The sequence below is a fragment of the Apostichopus japonicus genome, chromosome 16 (assembly GCF_037975245.1).
Source record: "Apostichopus japonicus isolate 1M-3 chromosome 16, ASM3797524v1, whole genome shotgun sequence".
NCBI lineage: Eukaryota > Metazoa > Echinodermata > Holothuroidea > Aspidochirotida > Stichopodidae > Apostichopus > Apostichopus japonicus.
Genome location: NC_092576.1, coordinates 28,945,187 through 28,959,677, shown reverse-complemented (window position 1 = coordinate 28,959,677; position 14,491 = coordinate 28,945,187). Strand labels below are relative to the sequence as shown.

The 14,491-nt window shown below is 35.6% G+C and overlaps 1 protein-coding gene across 4 annotated transcripts in view; it reads left to right on the top strand.

Annotated features, from left to right (window-relative positions):
• Positions 1–14,491, top strand: part of LOC139982903 (uncharacterized) — a 35,644-nt gene that overhangs the window by 1,709 nt on the left and 19,444 nt on the right. For 3 of the 4 annotated variants that reach the window (XM_071996070.1, XM_071996072.1, XM_071996068.1), the window contains exons 2-13: positions 110–271; positions 791–917; positions 1,325–1,396; positions 1,622–1,693; positions 2,491–2,562; positions 3,086–3,157; positions 4,867–6,063; positions 7,460–7,531; positions 8,687–8,758; positions 8,861–8,932; positions 9,356–9,427; positions 14,065–14,136. In XM_071996070.1, coding sequence (XP_071852171.1) covers positions 5,960–6,063; positions 7,460–7,531; positions 8,687–8,758; positions 8,861–8,932; positions 9,356–9,427; positions 14,065–14,136 — 464 coding nt within the window. In that variant the 5' untranslated portion in view covers positions 110–271; positions 791–917; positions 1,325–1,396; ... (2 more) ...; positions 3,086–3,157; positions 4,867–5,959. The remainder of the gene's footprint in view (positions 1–109; positions 272–790; positions 918–1,324; positions 1,397–1,621; positions 1,694–2,490; positions 2,563–3,085; positions 3,158–4,866; positions 6,064–7,459; positions 7,532–8,686; positions 8,759–8,860; positions 8,933–9,355; positions 9,428–14,064; positions 14,137–14,491) is intronic. The other variant, XM_071996069.1, reaches the window with a different exon arrangement.

Sequence of the window (14,491 nt, the reverse complement as noted above, 5' to 3'; positions counted from 1 at the left end):
CAAAGACACAAACAAATGATCTGACCAGAATTCGAACAGGCGATCCTTAGAAGTCCACCGCCTTAACCAATGGACCACAACGCTCTAAATAAAAAAACCTTGTTTACAGAACAGCGTTTTCTCTTCTGTAAATGGTTCAGTGGCAAAGTCATATTGTTTGGCACAATGTGGTTCTGGCTCATGGTGATGTCCTTTTGGTACGTTCATGGAATGACAGCGACAATCGATGACGCCCTGCAGTATAATCAACTAGACATAAGAAAAGCAACAAGTAAGTTATTCAATATCCACTCTGTAACCATTGACAGGTTACTACAGATATATTTGAAACACAATTGGTTTGTTATCTTAAAATAATACATGTATTTACTATAATATTAATTGTCTACATCAGCAAATGATGTTAATTTGCGAAGAATAACCAATAACTTAAAGTTATATCATATATTTGAGGGAACAAACTCAAATATTCTTTTATATAATTTTCAGGTTTCATGACACTATCGAACAAGGCACACGAATGTAGATTATGCGTATGCCCGCTAGTTATTGTACAATAATGATACATTGTTCATCGTATTATAATTGAAATTGTAATTATGAAAATGCCCCAAGACTAGTGAATATAATTTTTTCCTTTTCATTTAACTGAGCAAACTATGTATGAAAATGTTAAAAACCATATTGTTGCAGTAAGCAAGATTCACCGTAGTTAACTAGCTTTCCTGCACTACTTACATACTGTGCTGGGAAACATTTCTTGTTTGTTTTAATGTTTTGTGTTCAACAGAACCAAATGCTTGCGGTGCCAATCATACGTGTGACTGCCATCAAACGAAGAAGACATTTTACCTCGTTGATTGTACTAAGAAAGGTTTGAGTGTAATACCAACGTTACCTCACAATGCAACGGAAATGTAAGAATAAGAACGGTTATGCACGGGCCCTATTGGTAACTAGGTATTTTATAGAAATTTAGAGTAATATTAGGTCACAAATATTGCAATGTCAATTTCCGTTTATCTACATGAATGTTTAACCCATCTGTTTTCGTTTTGGTGATGTTTATAAAGAGCAGTGACAGTTATTCACGTGGGCATGCATTTAAAGGAGATGGCTTCTTCCTCAAATTAAAATATACGTTAAATGGTGGTTTTTTGTTAGTACTATTTTGATTTTTTTTTAAAACCCCAGACTGATATACGAATATATCACATAATACCAGTTGTTGCACCCGATATTTCAAAAAGTAATGACATGAACAGAAATTGCTCACATTCGTTGGGAATTAATTTTTGCTTTTGTGATATTTTATTACTGACAGAAATATGTCGCGAAACACGATCACTGGCATACCACCTGAAACGTTTCAATGGACAGTCAACATGACATCTATGTACGCAATCACACAGTAAACCACGCATTAAATTGCTTCATATCATTTTGATTTTTACTATAAATTACAATTATCTTTAATATGAAGGATATTAAACATGACTTCAAGATATAAGAATACAAACTCGAAATGTCATTCATTTTTACTTCTTTCGAAGTTCCTTTAGCTACTTGAAGTCAATGAAGATAATGAAACCGTTGAATCTTTTGTTCTGTTTACTTTCAGAATTTTCACAAAGAACCGAATAAAAGCGATTCCAAGTGGATTATTTTCAAGTCTGAACAATATTGAAAACGTGTAAGTTTTTTAAATTTTAATTCCCTTGTAAATCTTTGTTTAAAATCAGAGACAACATTTTAAAAGTCAAAATAAACATAAAAGTATAAGTTTGGCTGCACTTAAAATGAAGTGTCTATTTCTAGCAACATTCTGTTGTAACTTATCCGTGTATATATTGTTTTAACAAAAATTTAATTTGTAACAATTTGTACGCTAGGAATAGAAAAAAGATGTTCCTGTCATCGGGGTCTAGCTATATTATATTCGCCGTCTGCACAATATTCCTCCCCGCCTGGCACATTTGACTTAATCCGGCCGTTTTTCGTTTGCGATTTTACGTTTGATTTAGCCGAGGTAATGTTGCACGGTGTAGTAACCATCAGATATGACCTCGCATGTTCACGCAAGCCCATGGGAGCCCCCTGTTCTGCACCGTGCTGTAATAAATTCATAGATTACGTACAAGGATAATGTTAGCAGCCCATATGTAGTCCCAACATTTGCTATGTCCGTCTTCTCAGTTATTGTTTGTACACTTCAGCAAAAGCTAAATCGTTTAGTCAGCAAGTCGTAATGCAACATACACGAAAACATAAATGTTTAATGTAAGTAAAGCAATACTGAAAGAGTTAAAAAAAAACGAAACCCTAAAGAACTACCACCCACGTAAACAATAAAGCCAAGAACATGCATGGGACGCCTGCCTATGTCCCACATCATCACACACAATATCACAAGCTGTGATCCAATATCATTGTTTCTGTGTAATCACTGAATTGATTCATACATTTCTTTTACCATTCTTTTATTAACAGAGCATTTTCTAAGAATGGTATTGCTACCATCCCGGTTGATTTACTCGAATCTAAAGTAAACCTGCAGACAGTGTATGTTTTCTTATTTACTCAGTTTTGTGAACAATCCTTAAAGCTTTTCTATATGAAAAGTTCACCGTTATTATCTCCAGATGTCGTTAATAATCGTTACTTATTATTTTAGAAATATGTTTCTCTAGAATTCCTCTTTTTTTGTAATATATTTCCGGAGCTTAGCGTACATATGAACTAATGATAATTATCTCCTGCTCAGGCGAACTGTTTCAAAGTTGTTAATTAAATGTCAAAGCATTTTAAAAACATTCCATGTAAAGTTTTGGTTTGAATTATGAGGTGATACCCAGTAAATATGTGTTTATCAGATCATAGAATCGGTTGTAGTATGCATGTATGTCATGCCATTTTTGTGTACATCAATGTTTGAGCACATTTATTGCCTTATAAACAAAGCAAATACAGAAATAATCATTGATGTTGTTTCAATTTCAATTTGCTTTAACGAAAAAGCCCGTGAATGGCACTCATAACACACGTCATACATTAAAACCTGCATTTTTGGGGGGTTAATTTACAGCGACTTTTCAAGAAACCACATCAACGAAATTCCAACTGGGTGTCTGTCGTCTGCATTATATATAAGAACCATGCAAGTACCACATATTGCAATCATACATTTTATTTCATTTCAATATGAACTAAGTTTTGAAAACATGATAAATTTGTAACTTTCTCACATTATTAACATTTTGTCCGTTCATTCTTTACTACTTACGAGAAGTATGATGGATGCCATCTGACATCGATTTACTATTTTGCAAGAATCTCGAACTTTGTTCTTATGCAGCATGTTAATATGATGGTATCTATACATATGTATTTTTTATATGGAACTGAAATGTTCTCGGAATGGGATAGAAAGACTTCTTAATTGTTGGCTTATAGTATTTATAAAACCATTGAACAATGAAGAATGCCTGTAGTCACACAATGCAGTGAACTTGAGTGAACTTCGCATACATCAAGTACATCTGTAACTTAGAGAAAGAACACTTGTTGTAGAGCAATAGACAAGGAAAGGTTAGGAACTAGCAGGAGTGGATCAAGTTTAAAGTTTTAAAGCTAGTGCTTATTATGACTTAATTGTGAACACTTTCACTGACTCATCAAGGATTTCCTGAAGTGGCCAAAGAGACAAATATGGCCACATTCGGAATTATCAGTGCATTTCCATACAATAAAAGTATGGTATGTAATTTCAAATTGTTTTTGTTTCTCAAAAAAAAAAGCTGGATCACCCAGCAAACCCCAACCCCATAATCAGCGCCTGCCTTAACACTCTCTGTATTACTTTTGAATAAAGCTTTTGGCATTCAAATGTATGTTTGAACAAGTTTTGAAATTGTTTAATAAAGGTTTCAGAGTTTTAGTAATTCCATCAGACAAACAGGAGTGATAACAACTGTAATTGACACATGTTGGATATGCAGGCGGTAAATTGTCAGTTGCGTAAATATTAAATATAATGTCAAATTTGTAATTAATAGTATGACTTCAGGTAAACTTCTGTGACTTTTATTGTGAATATAACAGAAAATTTAAATGAAAGATCTCTTATCTGAAGATTACTGTGACCCTTGTTGACCTTGTTCATATGTCTTTCTATTTAACATACACTATAATCACAGCGACCCATACAGTAGTTTTACAAAAGAATATACACTAATATTGCAAGGAGAAAATGTTTCAATTAAATGAATAGCCTTTATATCTGCTCTTAAATTTATAGATTGTATATCTGCTTAGAATATTGTGTTAAATAATCGTCAAAATCAAGTAATTTTACAGACAAAGAACCCATTTATTGTAAGGAAGAAACTGTAAATGTATCATTAAAGACTGTATATTTCACTTAAAAGATAGAGCAACATAACAGTCACCATATTGTTATTTACAGGAAAAAAGACAAATTGCAAGGAAAAAACTGTATAAATAACATATATAGTAAAGAGTCACGGTCGTCATAGAGTTATTTTACGGATAATGGCATTTATAATGCTTGCTAAAAACTGTAAACATAACATTTTTAGACGTTATTTTTTACCTAGATTATCTGCTGTTTGAAATTACACACATTACCTGGAAACTTTGATGCCAGAAAAATTCTAGTTTTTATACATTTTATCATTGTAATACGAATAGATAAGCCATTTTTGTGTACTTACAATTTATGAGCATATTTGTTGCCTATTAACAAAGCAAATACAGCTAAAATAATTCAAGTTGTTGACATTAAATTCGCAGTAACGATAAACAGACGCCAGACATTGACACCTACCTACTTTTGTTAATTTACAGTGACTTTTCAAGAAACTTCATTGAAGAAATTCCAACGGGGTGTCTCTCGTCTGCATTAGATATAAAAGCCATGCAAGTACCACATATTGCATTGCTTTATTTTTGTCATTTCAATAGGAACTCAGTTTCAAAACATGATAATTATGTTACGAAGGCCACATGTAAATGATAACACTTTGTCTGTTAATTCTTTCTTGACTTACGAAAAGTACGATAGATGTCATCTAATATCAATTTACTATCTTTAAAGTATCTCCAACTTAGTTCCTACAAAGCATGCTAATATGTTGATACCTATACATAAGTGGTAAGTAGTTATGAGTTTATTTATGTAATACGCCGATATGTATGATGTTAACTCTTACACACTTGTCTTTCACAATGACCTACCATCTATACATCTATACAAGTTGCAAGTATATAAAGACTTTTGAAATTCATCGAATTCCTTATTATTCTTTATTAAAGCGAGATTAAAATTAGCATATTGTATGTATATATGTACGTATGTATTTTAGATCTTCCTGCAAGCAGGAACTCCAAAGAAGCCTCATTGGCTTATCCAAGCCGGAAGCTGACCGAAGTCAGTCTCTTAGATTCAAATTTAACATCCATGATTATGAATTGTCAACAACTCTGAATCTAGACGACATACATTAATCTTGGAGACTCGAACTGTTGACCTTATGATTGGAAGGCAGTGGCGTTATCCACCGAGCTAACAATCCTAGTTAACACTTATTTGGACGTAGCACTCGTTATAACAGGACTAACTTCTTAGTCCGTCAAAGGGTTTTGTTTGAATATTTATTAATATTTCAGTATCCATAAATGAATAGAGAAAAGTGTGGGAATATTTATCATAACATAAATTTGTTCGATATAACCCTTATCACGTTTTTTATGGAACTGAAATGTTCTCGGAATGAGATATTAAGACTTCTTAATTGTTGTCTTATAGTACTTAGAAAACTATTGAACATTATTGTTGCTATTGCTACAGTATTATTATTTTTTATATAGGATACTATCGATTACGGTCAGCTTTTGGATTTAATTTGACTCAATTGATAAATTCAACCCCACGTCACAAATGATTCAAAGATTATATTCCCTTCTCCACAGATATTTTTCAAGAAACAAAATATCTCACATTCCCTCTGATCTGACTGAAAACAAGACTAATCTTGAGAATTTGTAAGTATCATTGATGACGATAAATATTATTAACAAATATTAAGGGACGTTACAGCTATTACCAGGTAGGTCATTTGCGTAGGGTTGTATAGTATTTTAAATAAACATAGTGTAAGCATGTAAACTACCGTTAAATAGTGTATGAATGCACAAATATCATCACATGGTTGAGTTCAAACAGAAGACTATTCTGCTGCCAAATTATTTCTTAGATGACTAACGTCTCCTTGACAGATGTTGTTCCATCTGATGTATAGCTTACTACATTTGACGAAAAGATATTACTATGCGGCATCTACGGATCAATTAAATTTAGGTGACCGTTTGTAACAAATTACATTGAAACCTATTGTTTTGCTTCCATATTTATAATGCAAGTAAAGTATGTAATATTTAGTATGTAATATTACAGCTTGATAGCTTCAAGCTAAAAATACCCTTAATAAATATAGCCTGTCGGGCTCTATTTCAGTATTTCCCTAGACTTGGGTTCGCTGGATATAGTTTTGGCATAGTTCTGCCAATAGTAGCTATGTTACTATAACTATATAGATTTGATTTTTTTTATTGGGGGTGGGGGGATCTGTCATTAGTTGGTACAATGGCATAAACCTATACACACATTGTATGTGATAGTCTTTTTTAGTGACACCAACACAACTGTTATGTCACAATTTCCCCTTAATAATTCCCGTTAGAATGATTGTTAAATATGCATATAATTAAGCCAATGGATAAGGAGTACTGTTCTGTGTACAGTAATGAGTTTGTATAATATTTGTTATACTGTATAGCTGGAACTGCATAATATACATTAGTATAGGTGGCGTCAGTTGAAATAGCAATACTAAAGATTAAACATCTTACCCCAAAGTTCTGTTTTCTCTCTGGTTTTAACTTAGAATATAACTCACATGTATAACACATTGTTATATTTTGTTATAGTTTAATATTTTCATTGAGCATTGCAGACCATATTAAATAATATAACACACATCGTGTCTCCCATAAACCCCCTAAATTGTATGAACTGAAGTTTAATGTACAGCATATTTCAGTTTACAGTTATAGTAATCCAAACAAAATATATTGTTGCTTTATGTCAGTATCTGATTAAGCATAAACCACGTAGCACAGAAAGTAACCACCATATAGTGTTTATGGTACTGAACACTGGTTGGTATATATGTGGTCAAGTAATCAGTTGTACTTGACCAACATAAGATGATACTAGGAATGCCAAGAAATTCCAATGTATGGAAATGGTATTTGACTCGGTCAAATTTGGAACTATTATAATCTGTTTGCACTCATAATAAGTTGAGTCGAATACAGCTCTTGATAACTAAAGCATTTCTTGAGAAAGATTTCAACCGGTTTGTTTAATATCTTTCAGGTTCTTTGAGGATAATTACATTACAAACCTGGACAGCGGAATATTTGACGGGAATCCAAGTCTAATTAAGTTGTAAGCATTTGAACCGTTTGTGAATTATTCTACACATCAAGAAGTAAATGAAAGCATATATTTAATTTAAAAACACGAGAATCCATATTAACAGAGACCATGAGAGTAAATATTTGCCGTTTATTCAGCGAATTGATTTGGAACTATTTGGAAGTTTTTTAATTGTGTTCATTACACATCATCACGTAGTAGGAAGTAAGGTAGTTAGAACATGTAAAATCTGTTGGCTTGAAGGTTTATCTCTCACAGTAATTATCTCTTGGTTCTTTTATTTCTTCCATTTCTACATAATGTACATGATCATAATACAAATACTTCCTCTGGTCCTATTAGTTTATGAAATATATCTTTAATGCATAATGGTAATTGATGGCCTTTTACGGTTGAATTTTGTACGTTCTCTGTCAAGACTGCACCTTTGGCCTGATATGAATTTAAATGACACGATCAGCAAAATTATTGTTACGATTTTTGTGTTATATTAGTTGTTCTATTAGCTGTTTCTGATAGCTCCGAATCATTTGAACGAAGCCAAGATATTATTTTTGATTTTATCTGACATGGCAACCCAATACGATTAAACATACTGCAAATTGTACCCACTTGAATGGTGAAAGAAAGTTACAGGTACCCTCAAAGATTATGGTAATCTGTTTTTGATATGAACGTTCATTCGTTTGGACAAAAGCTCCTTGATCAAAAGTTGTGCAAATAAAAACTCTCTTTAGAATATTCAATACCTTCGCACAGAGTATATTAAGTATAAAACAAAAATTGTTGACGGGTTACAAACCCAGTTGCCTCATCATTATATATTAGTAATGAATTTGATTGAATGATTACATCGGCTGTAACGCACGTTGTTTTACCATAAACGAAAAAAAACAACATATGACGATGATTACAATGATGAGGTGCACTTTATGTTAGTAATAGGTTTTATAAAAATGGCGAAAATATCATAATAAATGAACGATTAATATCACGTATCTTGAAGATGATTCTTATGGAGAATGTACGTCAATAGTATTCTCGTAACACCGGATTTGTATGTTGTCTAGATTGTACATTACCGTTGATAATATTTCAATGTTCATTGATATCCAAAAGATGGATTTATTAACATAATCCATGGGAACATTTCTCTCTCGACAGACATTTAAGAAATAATCGTCTCAAAGAGATAGCTGAAGGGCTATTGCTAAATACAACGCAAATTGAAAGTCTGTAAGTAAACGCTTTTATCTACTAAATATTTTCATTTAAACATGTTTGATAATCAGTTATGCTGGAACTTACATTTGTTTCTTTTGTCTTTTCTTCTGTCAGAGAATTATCTCAAAATTTTATCACAGAAATACCAAAGGATTTGTTTGCGAATACACCACATCTTAAACATGTGTAAGCTTATCCTTCACTCGAACAATTGTTTTTTAAAGTTAAAAGAGTTTATCGTTCAATGGGGCTACGTTTGATGTCAAAGGGGTTATATATCCAAATATTTGGCAATGTAGTATCAATTAGTCTCGATATTCAAACTTGATTTTAATTAACGATATAATATTAAGAAGTAAAAATGTATGGTAGACACGATTTCTTCCCGTTCGTCCAAAATAAGAATTGCAAAACTTATTGTTATTCCGATTGTAAAGTTTAATTAGAAGTTTTAATACTAATATATATATAATATTCATTAACAGATAATTTTCATTTTTTAATGATTGCATGTCTGTAACTTTTCCTTTACTTCGACATGTTGTTCCTCAAAACAAAAGTTCATTTACATTTCATGTAGCACATTATATCATTTTTTTCCATTCACAGAGATTTTCAAGGTAACAAGCTATCAGAAATACCAGACGGTCTCTTCAGCAACACACCGGCATTGAAAACATTGTAATAAAGCTAAATTACTTAATTATTATTACTTCTAGTACTGACTGTCCTATACGCTGTAGCGTTGTGTGATTAACTATATATATATATATATATATATATATATGTATATCTATATGTATGTATATATATATATGTATATATGCATATATATATATATGTATATATATATATATGTCTGATGGCGTGTGTTGGAAAGTTAAGAATATCCACAAGAAAAAAATGGAAAAAAACGATACTTTCATTTCCAACTTGATTACTTAGAACGTTAAATAGGTAACAAGATATTTCGAGCGTTTACACGGCTCTTCTTCAGTTGTACTAATGAAATGGAAGAAACTAGACCTTACTGGTATTTAGCTTAGCATGTATGCTCATAAAAGAGAGATCCCTGTTGAGCCCATTGTTGTGTGTGTTGAGGCGTAAGTTGATATTTGTATGCTATGGGATAAGGGCGAACAAGAACTTGACAACTTTTTCACGTTTGCCAATGATTTTCACGATTCCATAAAGTTTACCACAGAACGGTCCACTAAGCAAATCCCCTTCCTCGATGTACTCGTCATGATCGATGATCACAAAATAGAGACATCGGTGTATGCCAAACCCACTGATAGGCACTCTTATCTCCACTTTAATGGTTTTCATCCCCGCCACACCAAAAATTCCATTGTCTACAGCCAGTTACTCAGATACCGGCGTATCTGCTCACATGACCAAACTTTTCTTAATAAGGCCATTGAACTGTTTGATTTTTTCCTTCAAAGGGGATAGCCATACCGAATACTTAACTTCCACCTCACACGGGTTCTGTCCCTACAACGATCTAGTCTCCTTACCTATCGTAAAAAATCTGTTTCTGATAGATTACCCCTTGTTGTCACCTACCACCCCTCCCTTCGCCCCCTTTTCAATGAAATCAAACAATCTTGGGGCACTCTAGGTTCGGACCCCACAATAGCTGAACTCTTCAAAGCCCCCCAGTCATAGCATATAGACAACCCCGTAACATCCGCTCAGTGCTGCTTCGCACTAATCTCGCCCCACCCAGTAATGAACCTGACAGTGGTAGCATCCCCTGTAACAAACCTAGATGCTTGGTGTGCACACACCTCGACCCCTCCCCCGCTTTCCTCCACCGGGCCTCAGGCACTACTCTGAGACCTGGTAGATTTGGTTGCGACTCAGCCAATGTCATCTACCTGCTGTATTGTTGCAAGTGCCCCCAGGTCACCTATATTGGCGAAACCAGCACAAAGTTCAGACTCCGCTTCAATAATCACAAACTAAGTATCCGCAATAATAACCCAGGTTTCCCTGTTGCCGAACATTTTAAGCTCCCCAATCACAACTTATCTGACCTCAAATTTGTCATTCTATACGGCTTCTTCAAAACCGCTCATGAAAGAAGCAACCGGGAACTAAAAACCATCTTACGCCTCAACACACACAACAATGGGCTCAACAGGGATCTCTCTTTTATGAGCATACATGCTAAGCTAAATACCAATAAGGTCTAGTTTCTTCCATTTCATTAGTACAACTGAAGAAGAGCCGTGTAAACGCTCGAAATATCTTGTTACCTATTTATATATATATATATAAATGTTTTCGTCGTACAAGCTCATTGTAATGTTTCTCCTTCCATATTCATCAAGTGATCTTAGTGCATTGTGCGTTTATTTAACTATCAGTTCAATGAAGAATAGAGTATAATATGACCGTTGTTTGTTAAATTACACGCGAAATGCAGCTATCGATTCTAAAAAGGCTAAAACGAAGAGGTTTTATGGTAAACTGCATATTCCTTTAAAGTATACAAGTTAAGTTAAACCTCACTAGATAAACGCGTTTAAACCCATTTGAAATACCTCACCGACAAACAGTAGAAACATTTACCACAAAATTTAAAATATTTTATGGGCGCTGAATATATAGGCGCTGTTTTCAGCTGCCGCACGAATGTTGTGTATCTCTCCATTCTTCGTCTATTTTTCGCTCCTGGTTTTGGAAATTTGTCTGTCTACTTACCAGATATTGTTTGTCTTTCATTAATGTTACCTTCTTCTTTCTTCGTTTCTTGAATATCGACCTTGGTTCCATTTTAACTTACATTTACTGGTTATATTCGATCATCGTATTTGTGAGTCAGTAATTGTTAGGGCAGTACCCGTTCTGCGATTTGTGTTGTGTTTACCAATCGCCGTTTCCAACTGTATGGTTATGGAGGTGTGCTTTTTACGTGCTAAGAAACGGACACGGACCAAAGGTCAACAAAATCAAAAACAAACCCAGTCTGTAAAGCAACAACTGAAACGCATCAATCTCTCACTAACGCAGCGTTTAACGTGACGCGAAAAGGACACGGACCCAAAGGCCAACAGAAGCAAAACAAACAAGCCCCAAAAAGCCAACCCCAAACCACAAAGAGAAAAAATAAACCAACCTATATTATGTAACGACCACACCGCCCCCACACCTACCAACTAACTCACTCCAAATTTCATCCGGGGAACGCCGTCCCGATAGTAGACGACGGGCTTGCGCCAGCGTCTACGGAATGCAGTGTCGGGAAGCCGTGCATGGTCCGCCTCCATGCGCAACCTGATGTCACTTTGCACGAGGGGGACAACATCCTCTGCCCTCCAGACGTCCCCATCGAAGACTAGGCGGCATCTGCTGTTCCAGATGTGTCTCCTGATGACAGCGGCAAACAACAACAGCAGATCCCTAACCCAGGTTGGGCACACAGGGGGCAACAAACCATACAAAACAAAATCACTACTAATGGCCCACTGTGTGCAACCAATAACACCAATCACGAAGGCGTGAAACCAATCCCACACCAACCGGACAAAGGGACACTCCAGCAAAAGGTGTTGCATTGTCTCGATGGCTTTACAGCCCACACGGGGACAAATCCCATCACCTAATCGCCACCTGACTAGGCGAAAATGGTTAGTGATGAGGACCCCATGTGCAATCCTCCACGCCAAGTCCCTGAGACGGCTATCTAGTGACTTGCAACACACAGACCGCCACACATCTGGAGAGATGGCGGTCCGGCAAGCCGACGGGCACACAGGCGCGAGCATTGAGCGAAACAATGGTGGGTATAACACAGAGGGGGCCACGTTCAGCAGAACCTGTGGCCCACCCTCTTCTTTGATTCTACGAAGAGAGTCACCAATCTGAGTATAGACCCCAGAAGGGCGTGTCGCCTTTGGCCGGTTATTGGAAAAGGATCCGGGCCAGTGGTTATGGAGGTACTTGCCTGGATGCACACTTGGCTAGTCACATCCTTTCTTCTCTACCTGATTTCAATAGCGATTTCTAGTGATCGCTTTATGTATAATAGATCTGAGCTGCTGAGCTTCCGTTCCAGGGGAACCATAAATAAGCTTAATGAGAACTTACTCTCCATTCTAAAGGGAAATGGATTGCTACATTATGGTGGACAACGATCGGGATTTCGATCGCATAATCGGCAAACCAACTATGTTATTCTTCATGATTGTGTTAAACTGCTATAACTTAACTGTAAATCTGTCAGGAATAAGACCGGTGTAGTACTTGACTTTATCACTGATCATGCGTTTGATATTACAGTCTTAACTGAGACATGGCTTAATGAAAATGACACGGTCATCGAAAATGAGATAACCCCTATTGGTTTCAAACTTTTTCCGAACTTGCAGAAAGCCACGTGGAAGGGACATAGATGTAATATTTAATACAGTTCTGGAGGCAACTGTTCAAACTCTAGATGGGTTTAAGTCGTTTGAACTACTGTGTGTTCTGTTTCATCTGCCTAAAGTATTGTCTCAGGTTGTAATCTATCTATCGACTCCTACTTTTCTGCCAAAAATGGTTTAACCGTAACTCTATTTCATGAATTTCACATTTCTCCTTTGTGGAGACTTGAGCTTTCACGTGGATAACCCACGTGATATTTCTGCTACCAGTTGTATTGAACTACTTAGTGATCTTAGTGATTTTGATTTGAAACATTAGATTACTGGCCCTACACACGATCGAAGGCATACCCTTGATCTGTTGATTTCAAAGTGCAACCAGAACTTTATCAATAATATATCGCTGCATAATTATTTGATATCGGTGTACAGGGCATTGAAGTATGGTATGCCCGAATATCTTCACGACCTTATCCAAGAGCTATCAACTTACTGTTCCTGTGACACGCACGAGAACATTTGGTAATCGCAGTTTCTGCGATTCCGCCCCGCACTCATGGAATTCGTTGCTAGTCCATCTGCGGGAAATTGATTCACTTGAAGAATTCAAACGTTTAACCTTCCCAACCATAGTATTAACGACATGTCCCTGAAGGAGATTAAATCGTTAGGTAGCCGTCCTGACCTAGTACGAATCAGCAGAGAGAGACAGTGGATACAACGCCTTCCCACGATTGAACCTCATGGGCTCTACATTCAGGAAAGACATGACTATCTTTTCTTCTGTCCCCCCTCCTTCTCCTCTTGTTCCCCCATCACTCCTCTTCTCACAGCTATCTTCCACCCCCCCTTTTTCCGCCACAACTTTCTGCCTTTGTCCTTCTCCAGTTTATTCCCTACCCCGTTCCTTTAATCCTGTTGCTTCTGCTTCTACTTTTACAGAACAATTTCATCAAATTTAATACGTCAACTACCGCATAGACTTTTCCAAGGGTTACAAGCTCTGAAATCTCTGTAAGTCTCGTATCATCTTTAATTGAAAAGCGACTATATTATTGAAGTGGGATCCATATTTTGCCAATAAACAGTTACTGATCCGAATGATTTGAGGACACTTTCGATCTTAATGTAAACTTCGTCAAGAACACATGTTGAAACTGATCATCATTTAAAACGAAAAAAAAATGAAGTATAGAAGAAATCGCAATCGTTTGGTCACTTTCAGTTTATCAAGAACAAACATTGCTGAAAGTCTCGTAACCGATATTGAAAAGTAGCCGATAGATATAATAACAAAAGAAAAACGCATCAGGAACTATAGTGGTTCTCGACGTTGCTGATTTCTACTTTGGTGTCACATTTGTGTTTC